The 25311-nt window shown below is 49.1% G+C and overlaps 1 protein-coding gene across 1 annotated transcript in view; it reads right to left on the bottom strand.

The window, feature by feature from the left end:
- Nucleotides 1–610: 610 nt before the first annotated feature.
- The window catches only part of PTCH2 (patched 2), a 98542-nt gene continuing 73841 nt past the window's right edge, over nt 611–25311 (bottom strand). Inside the window, exons 16-24 of the mRNA XM_085602821.1 lie at nt 25135–25277; nt 24565–24745; nt 24096–24376; nt 20781–20918; nt 19894–20036; nt 14050–14149; nt 12996–13280; nt 5408–5929; nt 611–3259 (exon numbers count right to left, since the gene is read on the bottom strand). Coding sequence (XP_085458947.1) covers nt 5408–5929; nt 12996–13280; nt 14050–14149; nt 19894–20036; nt 20781–20918; nt 24096–24376; nt 24565–24745; nt 25135–25277 — 1793 coding nt within the window. The 3' untranslated portion in view covers nt 611–3259. The remainder of the gene's footprint in view (nt 3260–5407; nt 5930–12995; nt 13281–14049; nt 14150–19893; nt 20037–20780; nt 20919–24095; nt 24377–24564; nt 24746–25134; nt 25278–25311) is intronic.

The raw sequence follows: 25311 nt of genomic DNA, 5'->3' as shown, positions 1-25311 counted from the left end.
GGACACATACAACAATTCCGGACCCAACCACTAAATGGCGGAATAGTGCACAGCATGTGAATCCAGAAAAGATTCACGCTGCAAAACTCTGGGTTCCTGTGTTCTGGTATGAATTAACACTTGCACCAAAACACAACTCACACTAACACGTAACTTTCCTATTCGCAATCACCTGTGTACATGTATTAACACATACATTCTCAGCTCTTTCTCTACCTCTCAGCTGGTCAGATGCCTACAGTCAATTGCCTACAACACACAATCATGCTGTAATTTGAACTACAAGTGTTCAGAGTAAGACTATTGCATCCATATGGGCCCACCAACTTCTGCTTTGACTCCCCCGTTTCCTATTTCCCGTCCCTTTTTTCCCTTTGCCAACCTCCCCTCCAGCCCTTTGAAGAGAGATTGGACAGCATGGATTCTACAACTAACCAATGTTCTATCACTAAAACATTCCACACATGAGACCTGTGCATGCCACAAACCAAATCATGCACCAGAGTAAGAACCAGAAAAAATCTTGTAGGAACACACACACACACACGTATTGACACAAGACAGCCGCTTGATAAAATAAAGAAAAGAACAACAGCCAATGGTTGTAGGTATATATATAATATATATTTACTCTTTGAAAATAAACTCCAGTCAAATAGCTAGCATCTGTACAACTACAAAAATAAAACTTTGTTCTTTTAATATAAATAATTTATATGCCATTACAACAATTTGTATTAAGCTATAACCACTAAACAAACAAACAGACAAATGAAAACAAGCTGTATCATGGAAATTCACTTTTGTACTCATGGAAATATTTATATTTATATATATATTTATATATTTCTCTATACATAGAAAACATATAGATCTCATGTATCACCCCTATTTTTTTTATTTTAGTAGTAGCTACGATGTACAAGTTGGATTATTTTCCCTTTTCAACACAGATTTCTGGAACAGCGTTAAGGGTCTCTGCACATTTGTCTTTTATGCCATATTCTGCCTTAAAATTACGTCAGACATTGACATCCAGCTGCCATTTTCATAAGCAAAAGACACAAAAGACAATCTAATAAAACCTTTTGTATAAAACCAATAGCTCAGACTTATGACATTCCTATGCTTTTGCCCGTGTGGCAGTGATCTGACCTGCGCTGAAGGACTGTCACCGAGGGACTCGAAAAGGAAAGGCGCCAGGAACCACCCCTGAGACTGCAGCCCCCTCTGCTGAAGGAGAGGGAAGTGGCAGATTCCTGGTACCCAAAACAAAGAGACAAAGGGAAAGACAGCCAACACTACCATAGACACTGCTCCATCCCCAATGCTACAATTATTGTGTTTTTGTGTATTTATGCAGCTATTGGATGCTGTGAGCAATTTTAGGATTTTGTCCGGGTAAGGGGAGATGGCCCTGCTGCCTCAGCCGTAGGCTGGTGTTGCGTCACCCTGAAGAAGACTGCCCTCAACTCTTTTCCTCTCCCTCTGCCCTTTTAAGCCCGGGTAGGACTCCAAGCAGCAGGTAGTGCCAGGACTAGTGAAATTACCCCCACCCAAAGGAGAGTGAGAAAGGACTTTAGCTTATCTCTGATCTAGTCCTACACATTTCATGTGGGGTAGGAGGCAGGTCCAGGGCCTGGCGATTCCTGAATGGTCTTTTAAGTATTAGGGTCTGTTCCCCTTGGATACCCTCCTTGGCATCCTCCTGTAAACGTCTCTGAAGAAGGAATCATCTAATAGTGCTACAATGTCTGGCGCTAACAAAGATATGGCCCTGGGGGATGGGGAGAAGTGAGCGAGAAATGTGCACCCTGCACTAGAAACGCTTTCTGTAGAAACACAATAAAAAAATCAGACATGTTTCCTAACCAGAGCACGTTTTGCATAGATATGAAGGAATGTGGCATCTTTTTTAGTCACAAAAACAACAGGCAAAATCGATGTTACTTTGAGTCAACAACATGGTGGCAGACTACTGTGAGACCATTCACCTGCATTGCAGCAAGACTCAAGCCCTGTGTCAGGAGACTTGTCTGGGGTGCTGCAAGTCATGGACTTCCTTTGTGGAAGCCGACTATTCTTCTTGCAGCTAGGAAGAACCAGTTCCCCTCCAATGGCTGGGACTATTTAAAGTTGTCAATCTTAGAAAAATGCCCTCCTTGTCAACCACCTCATCTTACAGGTAGTCAACTTTCCCTTTCAGGCTGTGAAAATGATTAGCATGGTGGACTAGGCGTGGAGTAGAGAGCCAGTGAGTAACTGATGTGGTTGCCTTTGAAAGGAAGAGCTTTGGCCGTTCTGTGATGCTGGGAAGTGCATGTTCCGGCTCTCTCCAGAGATACAGAAGGCTGTGATTTGGAGGACAGAGGATATGCTGGAGCACTTCTGTTGTAGAAGCACAACTTTTTCATTTTTCTAGAGAAATTAGGATTCACTTGGCAACTGATCAGCTCCTCAGTGGGTGCATTCTGGTGGACAAACGTCTTCATTATCCAATCCCGTGGCTTTCACACACCAGGTGCAGAAGACCCGACAGCTCAAAGCCAAAGGCTGAACCACATTCTCACGCATGCCTAAGCCCAGTGGTTCCTGTTCTGTGCCAAGAGGCATCTGTTCCTGCTGCGGTCAGGTGGCATTACCCAGGGAAAAACTCAAGTACACTGCCTAATGTCGAATTCAACGAACCTTCAGAGAATAAAAGCTGAGAAGAAGGAAGCTGTCCAAATTTGGATCACATCGCCTGCCACTGGTTTTGTAATAAAAAGAGGCCACACCTTTATATAAATCTTTCAAAAATGTATCAAATTGTCAATGTCATACAGTCTGTTTTTGTAATGAAAGTATAGCAGCACAATATTTCAGAATATTGTCTTTCATTCTAAAAGATGTCCTGACGAGAGATCGCTCTCTTTTTTCTGTCCATGTCCAGCAGTCGGACTTATGCAGGAAGGTCCGGCAAGTCCATCACCGCACTCCCGGACATTAGCCAGGCACCTTCACATGAAAGCACACACCGAGTTATACAGTACACTTTTAAATAAATTTTAGTATTAAAATATATCTTAAAAGAGGTTCTCTAATACTTTATCTTGATTTATTTATAACTAATAATATTAATAATATTTAATGCTCTCTGGCAGTGATGAGGCTTTCTGTACAAAAGATGGGAGGGAGCTGCTTCTTGTAAGGCCTGTCTGGAGCTCAGCTCAAGCGTGGAGGGAGCTCTGGTGCTGTGTTACTGTTCTTTCACAGAAACCTGCAAGGAAAAAGAACAGATTAGAGTGCTTCCCACACAAAACATTGATTTCTTCCCTTTGCTATTTACAAGTTGACGTACAGACTGCATGATAAATTGAAATGTGATGCATATGAGGAACAGAGGCTCAAATAATTTACTTCCTAAACGTTTATTTCTTTTGGAAATATTTGCTTCCATCCTATATATCTATTTCCTTTCACACTGTCCATCCATTTCCTATATAAAAGTCAATGTAGTTGCTGGATGCTATTTACTTTTCATTTTCTAAGGTTAAAATTCCTTTTAAAATTGTAAATTTCCTTTATGACCTTAATCCCTTTCTAGCACCTCCATTTCCTTTCTAGGGACAAGTTTCTACCATAGGCAACTCTTCCCTTTTTGTCCTGTTTGAATATCTATTTTATTTCTGCATGGTCATTTAAATGCATATTTGCTTTAAATATGTTCATCCCTCTGCCACTTCATTTCTAATCTCTACCATTATCCTTTTCCCTAAAAGCCATTTCTTTTCAATGCCTATTTCCTTTCTGGGTGGCTATTTTCTTTAGTGATACCTTGTTATATATATCTGCCGTATGTATATTACCATGAGAGAAAATGCACAGTACTTAAAGAATGTGCGTGATGTGTTTTCTACTATTATGCCCCACAAATATAATTGTAAAATCTTGCTCTATTCTCTTTGATCAATATTTTCAATGTAATACTCCAGAAATGAAAGATGGCCTTTAGAAATACTATACATGGTAGTTTTTTTAAGATTTGGAAGGGTTCTGATTTCTACTAATAGCTGGAATGTATAAGGAGGAATTGATCAAGATTGTTACAGACCGTTTGCTGCAAGCACTGTGCTGCTAATTCTATCGGCTCTGGAAGACAGCGGGCTGTCATTCCCTCATTGTCTAGCAGTCTAATGCAGCAGGTGCACTAACACACTCATCTATCATATCTTACTGACTCGCATCCATAGACCCTCAACGGAAAGATCTCTTGAATACCAACCCAAGGCATTCTGAGAGTAGCTATGGCTGACCTCAATTCAACCTAAGTTCTAGAGTACAACAATTGTTAGATTGTGGTATGGTGCCTCTGCTCACATGGAGTCATCTGGTAGCATTTAAATACTTTAGAAATAATGGCACTCATGTTGTAATTGGAATTACATTTATATACCGCTTACTACCCCTGATGAGGCATCACGGGGCTTTTCGGCAAAGTAGCACGCTACTCCGGAGCCCAAAGATGATTAGGGGTGAATTAGTATAGGGAGATATGAAATTAATTTGAGTAGTGGACATGTAAGTTTGTTATTTGGATTGAAAAAGGATAGCGGAGGGATAGAACAGGGAAGGGTTTGCATTTATATAGCACTTGCTACCCCTGATGAAAGCGCTTTTCAGCGGGTAGCACACTATTCCGGAACCCAAACAGGATTAGTGGGGAATCAGTATAGGGGAATATGAAATTAATTTTAAAGGTGGACATATCAGTCTCTTAGTTGGATTGAAAAGGTTAGTGGAGGGATAGAAGAGGGCAGGGTCTAGAAAGTGCTTTTTGGAGATCATAGCAGTAGGAGGAGGTTTGGATTGAGTAGAGGGTGGAGAGTCAGAGGAAGGGTTTAGAAAGGCTTGTCTGGGAGATCTGAAGAGTAAAGGAGGTTTGAGATGATGCAAGGAGGGGTAGACGAGGGGATAATCTGGAAAGGGTTATTTTGGGAATTAAGGTAGTAAAATTGGGTTTGGGATGAATCAGAGTGTGGATGTAGAGGATATATTGAGAGAGGAGAGGGTGAGAAATAGGTTATGGCATTGGTGAGAGTAGTAGAATGAGGTTTGGGATGAGTCAGAGAGTAGAGGTAGAGGATATATTGACAGAGGTATAGGGTGAGATATAGGGTAGTGCATTGGAGATGCTGAATTAGAAGCAAACTAAAAAGACACGTAAGTACATGGAAGGTATATATGTATAAGGAAGGTAATATATTTAGGATGCTCAGTGTGTGAATATTTGAAGCATGTGCCTAGAGTGCCAACACAGCAGCGGCTGACTTGACTGAATCTACAAATGAATTTCAATGGAATACTGTCAAACTCAGAGAACAGCATGCAAAGGTTCAAGGCAGCACAGTCTGGAATAAATACTGACCTAGTGCCTCACAGAAGTGTCTTCCAGTCTTCTGTCATGGTCCAGGTCCTGTAACTCCAGTTCTTCGAGCTGCTGCTTCCCGTTCCTCCTGTTCTTGCGAATCATGTCAGGTGGGGGAGAAGAGTCTCTACAACAGTCTGGCTCAATGTCCACAAAGCCCTCATGGGCGTACCCTTGGACCGCCCCAGGCAGTCTAGGGTGCACAGCCACCGTCACCGAGGCAGTGGCAGTCACTGTGGTGCTGTAGGCTGGCAGTGCAGTCCGGGGGTGGTTGTGAGCAGTGTGGTTGGGCAGGGCCCGCGGTTGAGTCCTAGAACTCCCAATGTTAGGCCTGCCAGGCCTGTGCAGTCTGTGGCTGGGGGGCTGCGGCCTCCTCTCGCCGAGCTCCAGCTGCTGAAAATGTTTTAGATCCTGGCACACGATCTGCGATGCAAACGTGTTCACCTTGGGCTGAGGTTGCTGCTGTGCCAAAGGGTCCTTCTTGGGTGGCAGGTCCTCGTTTTCATTGCAAGACTTCACAACCTGGTGGACAAGAAGGACAGAGGCGTCATCCACTGAGCAACAAGCAAAAGGCACTTTATTTCAACCAAGAATTTTAGAGTCATCCACGCAGAATACCAGGAGCAGGGCATCTGCAGCAAAAGGTCAGTTTTTCATTCATGATCTGCATTTTTAAATCATGGATGCAGGGTACCTCAGAATATGTTTTTGGGAATTATTCAAAACAGCCACATTCCACCTGATGCACAGGGTTAGGAAGAAATAAAACATTGAATAGGCATGGAATGATAATCGAAAGCCGATTCATACTACAGAATCTGTTTAGGGCGATTCAGCAACTTAATATCAGAACAAATACGAGAACCAAGTGAAACACGCTAAGCCGCAGAGCATCTTCATCGTGCCACTTTCTTCATCCAAATTCTAACCTCAAGGAAAGCAAAATGAAGTCCTCACAAGAAGCAGTAACTGCAGAAACATGAGCACACTTGAAAGGCTGGGCAGCTACTGCCTGCCACCACCTTCAATGTGATAGTGACCTAGTTCAGCATGAAGAAGGAGTGGTATGGGCACAGACAAACATATTGAATATGCTACTTACCAGTATGCATCTGTTCTTGGCATGTAGGGCTGCTGACATTCATATCTGTGCATAGATCGCCGCCTAGTGTTGGGTCCGGATGTTTGCACGTTGTTGTCCTGGAAGAGTCTTCGAAGTATCCTTGGATAGGTGACTCCTCCCCTGGACTACAGTGCGCATGGGCATCCCCTCCATCCTCAGATTGTTTTTCGCCATTGTGGCAGTGATGGAGTAGATACAGAAAGTGATGACCATGCTTTACAGTAATTCTGAGAGCTGCAGCTGCGACAGGCGCCGGGGAGGAGGGAGGGCGATATGAATGTCAGCAGCCCTACATGCCAAGAACAGATGCATACTGGTAAGTAGCATATTCAGTTCGAGGCATGTGGGCTGCTGAATTCATATCTGTGCATAGAATGTATAGCAGTGCCCTCTATTAGCGGCGGCTACCCGTGCCAGCTGCAGCGGTCTGAAAAAGAGTTTTTAGAACAGCCTGTCCTACAGCTGCCTGCTGTTTTGACTGCACATCTACACAATAGTGTTTAGTAAAAGTGTGTGTAGTGGACCATGTGGCTGCTCTGCATAGATCATGCAGGGGAATATTTCCTAGAAAAGCCATGGAAGCCCCTAACTTACGTGTTGAGTGGGCTCGTGGTGGAATAGTTAATGTGCGTTTTGCCTTTTGATAACAGATTTGAATACACTTAACTATCCATCTGGCTATCCCCGCTTTGGAGATGGCGTTACCTTTGTGGTGCGGGGCAAAGGCAACGAACAGTTGTTTTGTCTTTCTGAAGGGTTTAGTCCTGTCGATGTAGTACATGAGGGCCCTTCGTACATCTAGTGTATGGAGTGCCCTTTCTGCGACAGTTTGCGGGTTTTGGAAGAAAACGGGCAGTTCGATAGTCTGATTCATGTGGAACTGCGATATTACTTTGGGCATGAATTTTGGGTTGGTACGTAGTACGACCCTGTTGGCATGAACTTGTATAAATGGCTCTTGAACGGTTAGTGCCTGGAGTTCACTAACTCTTCTTAAGGAAGTGATCGCTACCAGGAAAGCTACTTTCCAGGTGAGGAACTGAATCTCGCATGAGTGTAGAGGTTCAAAGGGTGGACCCATTAGGCGTGTGAGGACCAGGTTGAGGTTCCACATCGGAGCCGGTGGGTGACTAGGTGGAATGACTCGTTTGAGTCCTTCCAAGAATGCTTTGATGGCAGGCACTCTGAATAGAGAGAGGTGCTGCCTGGTTTGCAGATAGGCTGATATTGCGGTCAAATGGACACGTATAGAGGTGTACGCCAGATTGCATCGGTATAGGTGTAATAGGTAGCAGATGATGTTTTGGATGGATGCGTCCAGCGGGTTAATGTCATTATTACTGCAATAAATGACGAACCTTTTCCATTTGGCTGCATAGCAAGCTCTTGTAGTGGGTCTTCTGGCCTCCTTGATGATGTCCATACAGTCAGGTGGCAGGTTGAGATAGCCAAACTCTAGGACTTCAGGAGCCAGATTGCCAGGTTCAGCTGTTGCGGATCTGGGTGCTGAATCTCTCCATGGTTCTGCGTCAAATGAGCGGGTTTGATCCGCAGCCTTTGATGCGGCACCACGGAAAGTTCGAGGAAGGTGGTGTACCATGGCTGGCGTGCCCACGTAGGAGCAACTAGGACGAGTGTCAGGGAGTGTTGTCTGAGTTTGCGAGCCACCAGCGGTATCAATGGCGCTGGGGGAAAAGCGTACGCAAATCTGCCGGACCAGTTCATCCATATCGCATTGCCCTGCGACTGCGGATGTGGGAACCTGGCGGCAAAGCTTTGGCATTTTGCGTTTTCGCTTGTGGCGAACAGGTCTATCTCCGGATGACCCCACTGCTGGAAGTACGGCTGGAGTACTGATGGGTGTAACTCCCACTCGTGCATCTGGTGGCTGTGTCTGCTGAGCAGATCCGCCATCTGGTTGTCCTTGCCGGGGAGGTGTTCCGCCATGAGGAACATGTTCCTCTGAATGGCCCACTTCCACATGCTCTGAGCCAGATGAGACAACTGTGGAGAGTGCGTCCCTCCCTGCTTCTGTATGTAGTACATTGCGGTCATGTTGTCCGTCCGGATCAACACGACCTTGTTGCACAGATGTACTTTGAATGCCTTCATGGCTAGGAAGATTGCCATCAGTTCCAGAAGGTTGATGTGCATCTTCTTCTGTTGTGTCGTCCATAGTCCCTGCACTGTGTAGTGGAGTACATGAGCTCCCCATCCCTGGAGAGACGCGTCCGCTGTCAGTACTATTTGTGGAACAGGCTCTTGGAACGGTCGGCCCTTGCAAAGGTTTTGTGGAGTCCACCAATGCAGAGAGTTGTTTGCCCGACCGCTCACCAATACTAGGTCTTTTAGCTGTCCTTGAGCCTGGTTCCACTGACGTGCTAGGCACTCCTGAAGCGGGCGCATATGTAATCTCGCGTGTGGGACTATGAAGATGCAGGAGGCCATCATGCCTATCAACTGCATGAACACTCGCGCTTGAAGTGAGTGTTTGGGTTTGAACTTGGAGATCAGCAGTTGCATGCTGTTGATCCTCACTAAATTTGGCTGAGCTGTGGCCGCCAGAGTGTCTATAGTCGCACCTAGGTACTGTTGTACGTGTGCGGGCTGGAGATGTGACTTTGGGTAATTTAGTGAGAATCCCAGACTGTGAAGAAGGTGAATGGTGCGGGACATGTGGCTGGCACATTGCTGGGCTGACTTCGCTTGAACGAGCCAGTCGTCCAGGTAGGGGTAGACGTGTATGTGCTGCCTTCGTAGATGTGCTGCCACCGTAGCTAGGCACTTCGTGAAAACCCTGGGCGCTGTTGTCACGCCGAAGGGAAGGACTTTGAACTGGTAATGCTGACCCTGAACAGTAAACCTGAGGTATTTTTTGTGTGAGGGGTGAATGGGGATGTGGAAATACGCATCCTTGAGGTCCAGCGTGGCTAGGAAGTCTCCCTGCTTGAGAAGCGGAAGGACTTGCTGGAGAGTGAGCATGTGAAAGTGCTCTGAAAGAATGTACCGGTTCAGGGGTCTTAGGTCTAATATAGGTCTGAGTGACCCGTCCTTTTTTGGTATCAAGAAGTAGAGGGAGTACACTCCCGTGCCCTGCTCGTGGACGGGTACGACCTCTATAGCGCCTTTTAGAAGCATACTTTGCACCTCCTGCTGTAAGAGCGTTAAGTGCTCTGAGGACATAGGACGGTTTCTTGGCGGTATTATGGGTGGAGTGGAGGTTAACTCTAGACAGTAACCGTATTTGACAATATCTTTGACCCACCTGTCCGTGGTGATGGAGTTCCACGTGGACAGGAACCTTTGTAGCCTTCCCCCGACAGGTGTTATGTGGTCGGGAGGAAGGGAGAGGGCGTCACTGCTTGTTTTGGGGGGAGGACCTGGTGTTGCCGTAGCCGCGTCCTCTGCCCTTTGTACTGGAGCCACGATATCCACCTCGGGTGTTTTTATCGTAGGTGGTCTGTGTATTGCCTTTGTTATACGTTTGTTGTGACCCCTGTCCTCTACCTGCTCCCTTGTTTCCGGGGCGACGAAAGGAGCCGCTCCGAAAGGACTGAGTTTGGAGGGCGCCCATGGACTTTGCAGTGTCCGTGTCCTTTTTGATCTTTTCAAGGGTGGTGTCAACCTCCGGCCCAAATAAATAGTCGGGGTTGACAGGCTGGTTGAGTATATTATTTTGTACCTCAGGCTTGAATCCAGAGATTCGTAACCAGGCATGGCGTCGCAGCATGACGCTTGTGTTTATGGCCCTGGCAGCTGTGTCAGCGGCATCTAGTGCACACTTGAAGGAAGCATTTGTGAGTAGCTGTCCTTCTCTGATGAGAATTTCTGCGCCTTCCTTGAACTGGTCAGGGAGATGTTGGAATAGTTGCTCCAGTGTGTCATAGTGCGCTCTATCATAGCGAGCAAGGAGCGCTTGAGTGTTGGCTATGCGCCATATGTTGGCAGCTTGGGCGGCAACTCGCTTGCCAGAGGTCTCTAACACCTTGGACTCTTTGTCCGGGGGAGGAGCGTCACCTGTCGTTTGCGAGTGTGCCCCTTTGCGAGCATTCGCTACGACAATGGAGTCTAGTGGTAATTGGCCTCTGATGTAAGTAGGGTCCCCAGGTGCTGATCGGTATTTCTTATCAATCCTGGGGTTTATCACTCGTGCCCTGGTGGGTTCCTTGAAAATGTCCTTGGCTGGTTTGAGGACTCCTTTCAACATGGGCAGAGTCTTTACATGCCGTTCTGAGGATGCGAAAGTGTCCATAAGAAAGTCATCTTCGATGGTGTCAGAGTGAAGCTGCACCCCATGGTTATTGGCAGCACGTTCAATAAGAGCGTTGAAGGCTGCAGTATCCTCTGTGGGAGATGTTTTTGCCCCATAGAGTTGTGGGTCCTGTGCATCGAGAGGTGCACCTGGGTCCACTAGGTCGCCCCAAGTGTGATCAGGGTCCTGCTGGTCATCAGGGTCCATGTCTCCACGGTAGGGGATTTGGTCCTCCATGTAGTCCTCCAACGCATCCGTGTCGGAGTGTGTGGGAGAGAATAACTGTGGTTCCTGGTAGGATGAGTGGAAAGGTTCATAAAGGGCAGGTTCTGATTCTACAGGCAGCTTCCTTTTTAGTGGGATCCTGAAAGGGTCCAACGGTGGTTCCGAAGTTATTCTCCGCTCGTGGAGAATCATTCTGCCAGTGTTGGCGTCGATGACACGTGCCGGAGACGTCTCGGTAGGTGTACTCGTGGACTGGGTGACCCGTGTCCTGAGTTGGAATATTTTCGGGATAGTGGACGGAGGCAAGCCAAAGGTAATGTTGGCTGGCACCGAAGAGGCTGCCGGAGCGTCGATCGGTCCGGAACCCGACGGGTCCTGGAGGGCAGTCTTGGTTTTGCTGCTTTGTGCCGCAAAGGGTCGCGTTTGGAGCGCCTTTGAGGCTTTTGCACCGACCAGGTTCGTAGAGGCAGCCGTGGACTTTTTCTGCGCCGGTGGTTCATCGAGTCGAGGTGTGGAAATGACCGTCGACGTTTTCGATGCGTGAGGCTTTGGTGTTGTCGAGGGAGCGATGCGAGACGTAGCAGGCAGTGCGGTCCTCGGTGTCGGTGGCGTCGGCGCCGGGAGTTGAGCAGGTTTGTTGGCGCCGAAGGCCTTTTTCCGTACGTCGACTCCGACGTCGCCCGCTTCAAGTTCGGCACCGAAGTCTCTCTTGGGGCGCTCGGTGCCGACGCGTCTCACTGGCGTCGAAGGCGTGGGAGGCCTCGATCCGACTAGCGCCACTTTCGGTTTCGGTTGAACCGGTGCCGCTTTCGGTTTTGTAGAAGTGAAACCAGCCGGTTTAGGCAGTAATGGCTGCCGCTTAATGTCCGAGGCCGGGCCCGAGGGCGGGGCCGAAGAACTGCGGGATGGGTCTCGGGTAAGGCCCGAAGGCGATCCCTCGACCGGAGCCATAGACTGTGGCACTGGGCTTTCTTCGGTCTGAACAGGTAGGCCTTGTTCATCATTGGAGCTACTCTCTTCGGCCCCTAAGGCCTCCTCGTCGTCTCCTACCTCGGTGTCGTCTTCACCTCTGTGGAAGAGTGATTCGTCGACTTCGTCCGATCCGGAGTCGTGCTCGGAAACGGGACTGGAGGGTAGGACTTCCAATTCTTCGACATCTTCGGCCTCGTTGAAGATATCCGCTGGTGCCGGTGCCGCGTGCTGCGCTTCGAGTCTCGCCGCTCGTCGATTCCGTAGAGTCTTTTTGGAACGGAACCGGGCACAGGCCATGCATGTCGATTCGTCGTGGTCCGGCGAAAGGCATTTGTTGCACACCGGATGGACGTCGATGTGGGGGTACTTCGCATTGCACACCGGACACCTCTTGAATGGCGTCCTCGATTCCATCGTCGAAGTAGTCGATGGACAGGTAAATGCGAAAAAAGTCGGTCCTGAAAGTTAGTAAACTAACAAGGTGGTATCGAAAACCGATCGATAAACAGTACCGACGCGAACTAAAGGCCTTTTGGCCTCGACAAAATTTTTTCCTAACTTGAGCTAAGATAGCACATCCGAACCCAATGGCGGAAAAAAACAATCTGAGGATGGAGGGGATGCCCATGCGCACTGTAGTCCAGGGGAGGAGTCACCTATCCAAGGATACTTCGAAGACTCTTCCAGGACAACAACGTGCAAACATCCGGACCCAACACTAGGTGGCGATCTATGCACAGATATGAATTCAGCAGCCCACATGCCTCGAACACATGTTTACAGACAAAAGCAAGTTCACAGGGCTGCAAACATGGAGAACCACAGAATCATAATGCAAACATTGAAAACCATAGAATGATAAACTCGCAAACGTAGACATAGAGACATGCACACAAGCACAGGTGCCTAAGGACACATACAAGCACATTTACAAACATATTAATGCCCACGTACTTAATAACACACATACGCAAATAAATGCATTCCCTCTCTTTGTCTCTCCAATAGATACTTACAGTGATTTTGGGAAAGCTGGGGTCCTTGCTGTTCTCCAGCAGGATGTGCGAAGGGGGTGGTGGGATGATGTAGGGGCTGCGCTGCTCATACAAGTGCAGATCCTCGTCACCAGCCCCAGATGTGGCCGTGGTGGTGGTTTCCGAGTAGTACTCAGAGTCCGAGTCCATGAAAGAGCTGTGTCTGGCAGGAGGTGGCTGCATATACAAGCCGTGGTGATTGAGAGGTGGCGGGATGGGCTCTGGCGAAGGTGGTGGTAAGTGGTTGCGACTGTCTGCTGGAACCATCTGATGTTGTGGAAAGAGAAAGACCAATCCATACCTTAGTACAACACCATGCATGCTAACTAGCAAGCCACCCCTAGGGAGCAACTGGTGAAAACCTTAGGGCGTGACTCGTGCAAACCTTAGGTAGGGACAAACTTAGACCTTAAGGAGCCCCTTATATTGTAGGAAGCTACAAAAACATACATTAGTGACCTTCTAATGTTCATATAGGCAACAACTAAAACACCCTACCGAGAGCAGAAGCAAGAGACCCTCTAGAGCCTAGCATTACAAACACTAGTGTTCTTGAAGAGCGGCCTACCTTACCTGCACCGGCTGCTCCTGGTGGTCCTACAAAATCATAGCGAGCTTTCATCATAAAACCTAGTTGCCTTCTACAACAAACAATATGGAGCAACTAACACTGCTAAACAACCTCCTAGCAACAAACCCTACGTATTAGAAGAAACAATAGAGAACTAGGAGAACTGACAAACATTTTGCAGTTCCAAATATCTATCCACGAAAAAAATATACACAACCTTCAGAAATAAACATTTTAATAGCTATAAAATCAATCTTTAGGGGGGGGTTCACATTTTAACAAAGCTGTTGCAGATACTGGGCATGTTCTGATATGTTCAGATGAGAGAACTAGACTGCTGCGAGATGGTGGCTCTGCACTGAGCCATGGGCAGCCATCTTTAACAGAACCCAACCTGACTGGACTAATGAGCTATCTGAAAATCTTGTGAGGTACATGAAATGAAATGATGGCATCGTGCCTTACCTCTGCGGGGGGTCCGATTACAGACAGCAGGACAGGGAGCAGCACCAGTCCGTTCAGAAGGCCCAGAATGGTCAGAATTGTCAGGACTGCGAAGAAGTACCTGGAAAGAAAGAGTAGAGAGAATGAGATCCTTTCCCGCAGACTCCAGGTCCAACTGTCCACTGGACCTCAGGTGCAACCTGGCAATTTCCACAGGTTCCAAGGTGCAACCTGGCACTGTCCACTTGACCCAGGGCGCACCCTGGCACTGCTGGAAAATGAATCAAAGTGCAACCTGGCAATGTCCATCTGATCCACAGTTAAAACCAATCACTGCAGCACTACACCATACACAGGACCCAAGGAACAGCGCCCTACTTTCCAGTGAATCAAAGGACATGCTCCTTGACCTCAGCAGTAAACCTATTCATAACCTAGTTTTGTCAACAGGACCCATGAAATAGCCCCCACCCTCATGAGCGCCATGACACTTCCATAAGTCTCCAGAAAAAGGTACTCAAGAGTCAGCAGCCAGTTGGCATTTACCACAGGATCCATGAGACAGCCCCCGTCCTTAAGAGCGCCCCGATCCTTTCACAAGTCTCCAGAAAAAGGTCCTTAACACTCAGCAGCCGACTGCCATTTACTAAAGAATCCATGAGACAGCCCCCGCCCTCAAGAGCCCCCAGAACCTTCCAAAAGTCTCCAGAAAAGGTCATCAACCCTCAGCAGCCAGCTGGCATGTACCACAGGATCCCTGAGATAGCTCCCGCCCTCAAGAACCCCCAGAACCTTCCAAAAGTTTCTAGAAAAAGGTCCTCAATCCTCAGCATGCCGGCTGGCATTTTCCACAGGACCCATGAGCCCCTGCCCCCAAAGAGCCCAATGATCCTTCCATAAGCCTCCTGAAAAAGAACCTCAACACTCAGCAGCCGGCAGGCATTTACCACAGGATCCATGAGATAGCACCCGCCCTTAATAGCGCCCCGAACCTTCCATAAGTCTCCAGGAAAAGATCCTCACCCCTCAGCAGCTGGCTGGCATTTTCCACATGACCCTCTAGACAGCAGCAAAGCATGGATAAAAAGCCCAGTTCATTTGAATGGCATTAGGTGCAGGATTTTGCACAACTTTGACTGTCACCCTTCCAGAGAAGGCCTGAACATTTGTCCCAGCCACATTTTGAAGAGAAAACTGTCCATGTCTTCATATATTTAAAATGTGACAGGGCCACGGGCATGGCAAAGTGCCTGCCTGCTTCACTGCACATTTTGCAATATTCTCATGTACTTTTATACTTCCTGTTTTCGGTGCTAATTTCAAATGGAAAAGACCGGCTTTAATTGATTTCCCTCATTTTTTTACAGGCTTTCACATAAAAATGCCGATCACGTCAATAAAATCCTGCCAGAGGGAACCGAAACTCAAACTTTTCCACATGTTCTTCATAACACCCCAAGCAATGGGTGGGCCTTCCTTACCCAGCACAGGGCCTTTCCCTCTCGCCACTCACTGAGTGAGAGCGTGATGGAGCTGCAGGGGGCCGGAATGGGAGGGAGGATCTCCCCGGCACTCTCTCATCGCCCCTAATCCCAGGTTTTCTCTTAAACTGCAGAGACTTTGAGTAAAAGTTCAGGAAACTTCTCCCTTGAGATGCAACCCTCTAACCCCTGTCCCCCCTCCGATCTACCAGTGCGGCCCTGCCGCTTCCTGAAATGGCTGTTTATATTAGGGGCTGCATTCCCTGTCCTCCGAAAAAGAATTCAGAAGGTTTTCAGCTGCTCGGGGACTGGAGGGGGAGGGGTGAGAAGAGAAACACGCGAAGAGATGAGGAGAGGCTTGAGGTGAGTGGGAACAAACTAAAAGAAAAGGACAGATGAAGCAGGGCGGCACGGGGACAAAGGAAAATAACTAAAAGCCTCAATTTGGGAGGCCAAGCTTCATTTTCTGATTTTTAATGTACAGCGGGTGTTAGTTATGTGACTGCTGAGGTATGAAGGTTGTCAAAAGTCTTGCAAGGGAACTTTAGGGTGTGATCCTCATCTCAGCAGGAATCGAGGCTCATAATGGCAGCTCTGCAGAGGTGGGAGCGAACCGCAGCGACCCTGAGGGGGTAAAGGAAAGGTACTGATGGCAAAACGAGAGCTGGCACAGAATCACCGGAGGCCTGCTGGCAGAAGACAGACGGGGCATAGCGGGGATTGGGGCGGCAGGGAGAGAGTCAGGGACACCAAAGACCTTGGGAGACAGACGGTTGGGAGAGGACACCTTGGTGGGGGCAGAATACGTGAAGTAGCAGATCCCGGGCAAGAAGAGTCCGAGAGAAGACTGCAGGACTTGGAGTTATAAGAAGGGAGTCAGGGCAATCAGAGGCCATCGGACAGGAGACCTTGGGAGACAGATGCTTGGAAAGGAGACCTGGGGGCAGAATACGTGAAGTAGCAGGTCCCGGGCAAGAAGAGTCCGAGAGAAGACTGCAGGACTTGGAGTTATAAGAAGGGAGTCAGGGCAATCAGAGGCCATCGAACAGGAGACCTTGGGAGAAAGATGCTTGGAAAGCAGACCTAGGCGGGGAGAATACGTGAAGTAGCAGGTCCCGGGCAAGAAGAGTCCGAGAGAAGACTGCAGGACTTGGAGTTATAAGAAGGGAGTCAGGGCAATCAGAGGCCATCGAACAGGAGACCTTGGGAGAAAGATGCTTGGAAAGCAGACCTAGGCGGGGAGAATACGTGAAGTAGCAGGTCCCGGGCAAGAAGAGTCCGAGAGAAGACTGCAGGACTTGGAGTTATAAGAAGGGAGTCAGGGCAATCAGAGGCCATCGAACAGGAGACCTTGGGAGACAGACGGTTGGGAGAGGAGACCTTGGTGGGGGCAGAATACGTGAAGTAGCAGGTCCCGAGCAAGAAGAGTCCGAGAGAAGACTGCAGGACTTGGAGTTATAAGAAGGGAGTCAGGGCAATCAGAGGCCATCGAACAGGAGACCTTGGGAGACAGACGGTTGGGAGAGGAGACCTTGGTGGGGGCAGAATACGTGAAGTAGCAGGTCCCGAGCAAGAAGAGTCCGAGAGAAGACTGCAGGACTTGGAGTTATAAGAAGGGAGTCAGGGCAATCAGAGGCCATCGGACAGGAGACCTTGGGAGACAGATGCTTGGAAAGGAGACCTGGGGGCAGAATACGTGAAGTAGCAGGTCCCGGGCAAGAAGAGTCCGAGAGAAGACTGCAGGACTTGGAGTTATAAGAAGGGAGTCAGGGCAATCAGAGGCCATCGAACAGGAGACCTTGGGAGACAGATGCTTGGAAAGCAGACCTAGGCGGGGGAGAATACGTGAAGTAGCAGGTGGTGGGCCAAGAAGAGTCCGAGAGAAGACTGCAGGACTTGGAGTTATAAGAAGGGAGTCAGGGCAATCAGAGGCCATCGAACAGGAGACCTTGGGAGACAGATGCTTGGAAAGGAGACCTGGGGGCAGAATACGTGAAGTAGCAGGTCCCGGGCAAGAAGAGTCCGAGAGAAGACTGCAGGACTTGGAGTTATAAGAAGGGAGTCAGGGCAATCAGAGGCCATCGAACAGGAGACCTTGGGAGACAGATGCTTGGAAAGGAGACCTGGGGGCAGAATACGTGAAGTAGCAGGTCCCGGGCAAGAAGAGTCCGAGAGAAGACTGCAGGACTTGGAGTTATAAGAAGGGAGTCAGGGCAATCAGAGGCCATCGAAGAGGAGACCTTGGGAGACAGATGCTTGGAAAGGAGACCTAGATGGGGCAGCATGTGGCACCCTCACGTATGTGTTTGATGGTGGCTTGTTTCCTCTGAGGAAGCTAGCATTACCATGAGGGCCTGTGGAATGAGTATCTAACCGTAGGAAGGCGTAACGGTGAAGTGGTTGCCCTCAGTAAAGAATGTGACATCATCCTGCAGGTGACGACTAGATGGGCGATGGTACCTCTGGGCGCCAACGTTATGGAGTGGATGTCTCCTCCAGGACTGAGATGCTCCTGCACTGAACAGCCATGATCTCTGTCACAAGGTCAGCTGCGCACTAGCATGTAGGTTTGTGTCTCTTTCTTTCTTCTCACCGTGCACACCACGGATCTGGGCTGCCGCAGAGCTTCCTGCTCGGATCAGCGCAGGAGATCGAGTGGCCTGCAGGAATGCTGCGTGTTTATATACCAGAGGCCTTGTCATCTTTTCCACTCAGTGTTTAGTTTTGGGGGTGGGAAAGGAAGGGAGCCGGGAGAGCATGGAAGGAGGGGGAGGATCTCAAATGGCCGAGCTGCTTCAGCTGTTTATTCTACGCTTCGCTGAAGAGAAACATTGACATGAGCGATATTTATGCTGCTCCAGAGCCAGCCGGGCTCCCCCCTCCCCTGGCTAAACAAGACCTCCCAGGTTGAAGACGGCCTGGGGTTGGAGCCGGTTCAGCCCAGGCCTCTCCCCCAGCCCCGGCGCCATCTTTGTTTACCTCAGCCAGGCCAGAGCGCAGCAGCCTCCAGGGCAAGGCCGGGGACGGGCCCCCACCCTGGGAGGGAAGACAGGACGCTTCACTTTTCGTGTAATCACAGAGTTCTTCACTCCATAAATATTTATGCGCCGCTGTCTCCCGGGTCCGCGGCGCGGGTGGGATCCTGGTGGCGAGCTCTGCCCCGCAGGCTCGTCCCAGGCTTGGTGCCCGCAAGCAGCCTGGATGCAGCCAGGTCAATCAGCCAGGTCGGGCGAGCTGTGGGGTAAAATGATCTCAAAGGGGCCAGCACGTAGAGGAAGCGGTTTCCCTCTGAAAGTCAGCCCGACAAAAGGGCAGCCTCGCTCCCAAGGGGGAAAAAACTAACAAGCATTGGCAAAGCCACTACGGCTGGGTGTAATTTGCTACGGTATGCAGCATTGGCACATCCTCCATGGGAAGGAGCCAGCAGGAGCAGACAGTACTTGTAAAGCAGCCCCTCCAGCAGTTCAATGTAAGTACCGAGTGGAGACGGAAAGCTACAGCCAATAGCATGAGGTGAGAGATAAATACCAAGGCATGATTGACAAACTCTCAAGCCAATGGTTGAAAAAGGCTGGTTAAAAATAACCAATTGCGGCGAGGAGCAGATCCACAGTCCACTCTATGTAAAATGTAAGCAATAGGTCTGCTCGAGAGCAGCGCTGGCAATACCAAACCCTAAAAAGGATCTTTCCACGATTCCTGCGACCATCACTACACCAGCAAGCAATCCACGCACCAGGACGCCAATCTGGCTGCAGGGGTGCTCACCGAGGTGGGTCCAAGCCAAGAATGTGCATTTAATCCACAGGGCACATCTGGAGGCCATCCATGTGGGTAGCAGCGAGTCCAGTGCAGCCAAGATGCAATGCGGCCTGGATCATGCAGATGCTTTGCATCGCTCCATGCCACCCTCACCGTAGCAGGGCGCAGAACCTTTCTTATTTCATTCAGGTCTCGCTATCTTCTCCACAACTCTCCCAACACCCCCAGTTTCTGAAGATCTCACAGTGGGGGTCGCCATTTCTGTTCATCTCCTCGTGAAGGCACACACACCTCTCCACCCATCTCTATGGCCCCACAACCAAAAAACCATGACTGGCGCTTCCATCTTGGGCAATGTTTATTGCGCAAGACAGCCGCTTCCTAAGGAGATCTATGGTCTCCGTAAGATACATGCCAGAGGAACTATTTGGAACAAAAAAGGTGCAGCAGAGGATAAAGGAACACCCACAAAAAGACAGCATACAGGACCTAAAGAACCCTGGAGATGAGACTGAAGAAACAGCAGTTGAGAATGAGAGGCAAAGGAAAGAAGAGAGGGGAGTGGAGAAATGTCTGCGGAATAGAGAGAGAAGAATATTCCAAAAGTAGCACATGCTCGTACCTCAAGATGAAGTCAAATTCAGAGCCGGCCAGCATAAGCACTCCCAGGAGGGTGGAAATGGCACCATCCATCACTGGCGCAAACATGTGCTCGAGCGCCAGGGCAGATCGCAGGTTCCTGTTGCCAATAGCCGTAAGAAAGCCCTAAATCAGTAAAAAAAAACCAGCATGAACAACAAAAAAATCAATATTTTTACATTCCCTGTTCTATTCAACCTGTCGGAATATTACTGAACATATGTTTTTCTTTAAAACCTAGAAAGACTGGGATGGTTTTATATTTTTATTTCTAGTAAATGTCAAGAAAACACTTGACAGAACGTCAGCTAATGTCATACATTAACTGGCCACTGGGGGGAGACACCATCGCACCCACTATCTTCCAGCTTCCTTTCGTACCATAAACAAGCTCTCAACTCTGATCCACCACTGGGAGTCGCTATTAGGGGGTCACCTATCAAGCTCCTCCAGGACCTCAAGATAATGCCAAACCCAGACTGGCCACAAGGCGTCACTGCTGCATCACCCTTTCTTAACTCTAGGACATACAACATGCTAAGAGCAGTCAAGCTACTAGGTATCACTTCTTTGAGCACAAAGTGACTGGCTGCTAAGTAGGTGCTCCCTGCTCGGACTTCAGCCACCGCCCTGCTTTGCCTGCGCACAAGGCAGAACTGCAGCACAGGCACCTGCATGCTCCAAACCCCAAAGAGATTAGGAAGGTTTAAGCAACTCTGGGTTCAGAAAACTCAGAACCAGCAGGAAACAGCTATCGTCTAGCATTCATAGAGAGATATGGAAAACCAAAACCGTTTATGGAATCTACTCTGACTTTTTTCCATTTATTATATCCCAGTGTGTAATGGAGCCTGGCCGCAGGATACTTACCAGAGCCACATGGACAGTGAACTCTACTCCGATGCCCACAGAGGCGATGAGGATCACCACAGGGATGGCGCTGAGCTTGATGCCCATCAGTCCCATGATTCCAAAGAGCTCCACGGTCATCATGGCCAAGATAAAGACCTGGAGGGAAAGAGACCTCCGCGTTAAGCACCATTGTTCAAAACACAGCTTTAAGGACTTCACTGTCAGTTGCTGGCCTCCTGGACTTCTAGGGGACTGCTCTTATTTCCCACTCATGACCTCGCATACACCAGTGGAGTCTTGCTGAATGTGCCTCACTGGCCTCGACACTTCAACGGAGGATCCATTGTTCCACCTCTAAGGCCATGTACACTTCAACAGAGGTTCCCTCATTCCACCTCTAAGGCCATGTACACCTCAACAGAGGTTCCCTCATTCCACCTCTAAGGCCATGTACACCTCAACAGAGGTTCCCTCATTCCACCTCTAAGGCCATGTACACTTTAATGGAATCTCCCTCATTCCACCTCTAAGGCCACGTACACTTCAATGGAATCTCCCTCATTCCATCTCTAAGGCCATGTACACTTCAACGGAGGCTCCCTCATTCCACCTCTAAGGCCATGTACACTTCAACGAAGGCTCCCTCATTCCACCTCTAAGGCCACGTACACTTCAACAGAGGTTCCCTCATTCCACCTCTAAGGCCATGTACACCTCAACAGAGGTTCCCTCATTCCACCTCTAAGGCCATGTACACTTCAATGGAGGCTCCCTCAATCCACCTCTAAGGCCATGTACACTTCAACGGATGCTCCCTCATTCCACCTCTAAGGCCAAGTACACTTCAACGGAGGCTCCCTCATTCCAGCTCCTAAACCATGTACACTTCAACAGAGGCTCCCTCATTCCACCTCTAAGGCCATGTACACTTCAACGGAGGCTTCCTCATTCCATCTCTAAGGCCATGTACACTTCAATGGAAGCTCCCTCATTCCAGCTCCTAGGCCATGTACACTTCAACAGAGGTTCCTTCATTCCACCTCTAAGGCCATGTACACTTCAATGGAAGCTCCCTCATTCCATCTCTAAGGCCACGTACACTTCAACGGAGGCTCCCTCATTCCACCTGTAAGGCCATGTACACTTCAACAGAGGCTCCCTCATTCCACCTCTAAGGCCATGTACACTTCAATGGAAGCTCCCTCATTCCAGCTCCTAGGCCATGTACACTTCAACAGAGGTTCCTTCATTCCACCTCTAAGGCCATGTACACTTCAATGGAAGCTCTCTCATTCCACCTCTAAGGCCATGTACACTTCAATGGAAGCTTCCTCATTCCACCTCCAAGGCCATGTACACTTCAACAGAGGTTCCTTCATTCCACCTCTAAGGCCATGTACACTTCAATGGAAGCTCCCTCATTCCATCTCTAAGGCCATGTACACTTCAATGGAAGCTTCCTCATTCCACCTCCAAGGCCATGTACACTTCAACAGAGGTTCCTTCATTCCACCTCTAAGGCCATGTACACTTCAATGGAAGCTCCCTCATTCCATCTCTAAGGCCATGTACACTTCAATGGAAGCTCCCACATTCCAGCTCCTAGGCCATGTACACTTTAACAGAGACTCCCTCAATCCACTTCTAAGGCCATGTACTCTTCAACGGAGGCTCCCTCATTCCACCTTTAAGGCCACGTACACTTCAATGGAAGCTTCCTCATTCCACCTCTAAGGCCACGTACACTTCAATGGAAGCTTCCTCATTCCACCTCTAAGGCCACGTACACTTCAATGGAAGCTCCCACATTCTACCTCTAAGGCCACGTACACTTCAACTGAGGCTTCCTCATTCCACCTCTAAGGCCACGTACACTTCAATGGAAGCTCCCTCATTCCACCTCTAAGGCCATGTACACTTCAACAGAGGCTCCCTCATTCCACCTCCAAGGCCATGTACACTTCAACTGAGGCTCCCTCATTCCACCTCTAAGGCCATGTACACTTCAACAGAGGCTCCCTCATTCCACCTCCAAGGCCATGTACACTTCAAGGGAAGCTCCCTCATTCCACATCCATGGGCATGTACACTTCAATGGAGGCTCCCTCATTCCACCTCTAAACCCATGTACACTTCAACGCAGGGTTTCTCATTCCATCTCTAAGGCTACGTACACTTCAACGGAGGCTCCCTCGTTCCACCTCTAAGGCCATGTACACTTCAATGGAAGCTCCCTCATTCCAGCTCCAAGGCCATATACACTTCAACGGAGGCTCCCTCATTCTACCTCTAAAGCCATGTACACTTTAACGGAGGCTCCCTCATTCCACCTCTAAGGCCACGTATACTTCAACGGAGTCTCCCTCATTCCACCTGTAAGGCCATGTACACTTCAATGGAAGCTCTCTCATTCCACCTCTAAGGCCATGTACACTTCAATGGTTGCTCTCTCATTCCACCTCTAAGGCCATGTACACTTCAATGAAGGCTCTCTCATTCCACCTCTAAGGCCACGTACACTTCAATGGAAGCTCCCTCATTCCACCTTTAAAGCCATGTACCCTTCAATGGAGGCTCCCTCATTCCACCTTTAAGGCCACGTACACTTCAATGGATTCTCCCTCATTTAACCTCTAAGGCCACGCACACTTTAACGAAGGCTCCCTCATTCTACCTCTAACGCCATGTACACTTCAACGGAGGCTCCCTCATTCCACCTCTAAGGCCATGTACACTTCAATGGAGGCTCCCTCATTCCACCTCTAAGGCCATGTACACTTCAATGGAGGTTCCCTCATTCCACCTCTAAGGCCACGTACACTTCAACAGAGGCTCCCTCATTTCACCTCTAAGGCCATGTAGACTTCAAGGGAGGCTCCCTCATTCCACCTCTAAGGCCATGTACACTTCAATGGAGGTTCCCTCATTCCACCTCCTAGGCCACGTACACTTCAACAGAGGCTCCCTCATTTCACCTCTAAGGCCATGTAGACTTCAAGGGAGGCTCCCTCATTCCACCTCTAAGGCCATGGACACTTTAACGGAGGCTCCCTAATTCCACCTCTAAGGCCATGGACACTTCAACGGAGGCTCCCTCTTTCCACCTCTAAGACTATGTACACTTCAACTGAGCTCCCTCATTCCATCTCTAAGGCCATATACACTTCAACGGAGGCTCCCTCATTCCACCTCTAAGGCCATGTACACTTCAATGGACCCTCGCCTAGTCAACCATCACTGGCCCCACACAACTGTAGACTACCACACCCAAACACATACACCTTTCTGCATAGGCATCTGCACAAAATAGAGACCAGCCTGCTCTGTACTCACAATGATGCCTGCCGTCCAGGGATTGAGCAGCAAGATTGCACAGACCAGGAAGGTGCAAGCCAGAACAATGCTGATGGCCAAGAGGAACCAATGGCGCAGACCGATATACTGCTCCCAAAACAGGAAGGGGTAGCCGTTAGGGTAACTTAGAACGCCCCGGGCAGCAAACTCCTCGCAGATAGCACGAACACTCTCAATGGCTTCAATGAAGTCGGAAGTCTGGCGCAGGCCATTGAGGTAGAACGGAAACTGGGCAAACTCCAGAGGCTCTGCGGAGGGAACTGTAGAAACAAGCAGAGCGAGTGGTTAGTGGGGCTAGCCCTCCGTGTGCCACTCACCCATGTGCACTGTACACCCGGATGTTCCTGGGTTAGTTATATGTGCATGCCTTAAGCTCTGCGGAGAGCTGTAACACAAGAGGACCAGGCAGCAGCTGTTAGCAACGGGTGACATGCTGAAGGACACTTACTTCTTAAGTTCTCGCCCGTAGTGTCATACTTGTCATGGATCCACTCCGGAGGCTGAGGATAGAAGTTGGCCTGAGAGGCAGCGTACCCCAAGGGATCGTTGCTCACCCACACTGTCAGGAAGATGTAGAACGTGTCTGGATGAATGAGACCATTCTCGTCCAATAGGCGACGTGTGGTAAGCTGTTGAGGAGCACAATTGGGAGAGCAGATGTCAGCAAAGCCAATAAGATTTCAAAAGGAAGCCACAGGGCTTTCTTCCATTGCTAATGCAGCACCCCTGGAGTTTGTGTTTCTTCCATTCAGAGTGCTTAGGTGCCAACACACAGGGGGCCCTGCTCATTCCTTTCTTGGCATAATAGTGCCAGCCCCTAGGGATCCTCACTTCCTCCCTATATGGTGCTGCTGTGCCAGCTGATCTGGATCCCAACTTTTTTGCTACTTGGCCACAAATGTGGGTCTCTACTTATATTCTACTTAATGCCATGGTAGTAGACGGGAGGCATGTGTTGCAGGTGTGTGGACCCTCAGAGGTTCTTTTGTCTCTGGGGTACCTGTCCAAGGAAACTCACCTGGTTGTAGTCGAAGGGGACCTTCTTGTCTCCGGTCTGGATCAGCAGCTTGTAGGCAAGGACCCCGTTTTCTGTGCCATTGCGGTAGCTGTCACGAGTGATGCGTCCCGCCTCCCAGTCCTGATCAAACTTGGCTTGCAGATCTGGAGGAGAGGAAGACAGACAGGCAAGGCAGCA

Source organism: Triturus cristatus, chromosome 4_2, assembly GCF_964204655.1.
Source record: "Triturus cristatus chromosome 4_2, aTriCri1.1, whole genome shotgun sequence".
Classification (NCBI taxonomy): Eukaryota; Metazoa; Chordata; class Amphibia; order Caudata; family Salamandridae; genus Triturus; species Triturus cristatus.
The sequence above is the reverse complement of the archived record's forward strand: the minus strand, read 5'-3'. Positions and strand labels throughout refer to the sequence as shown.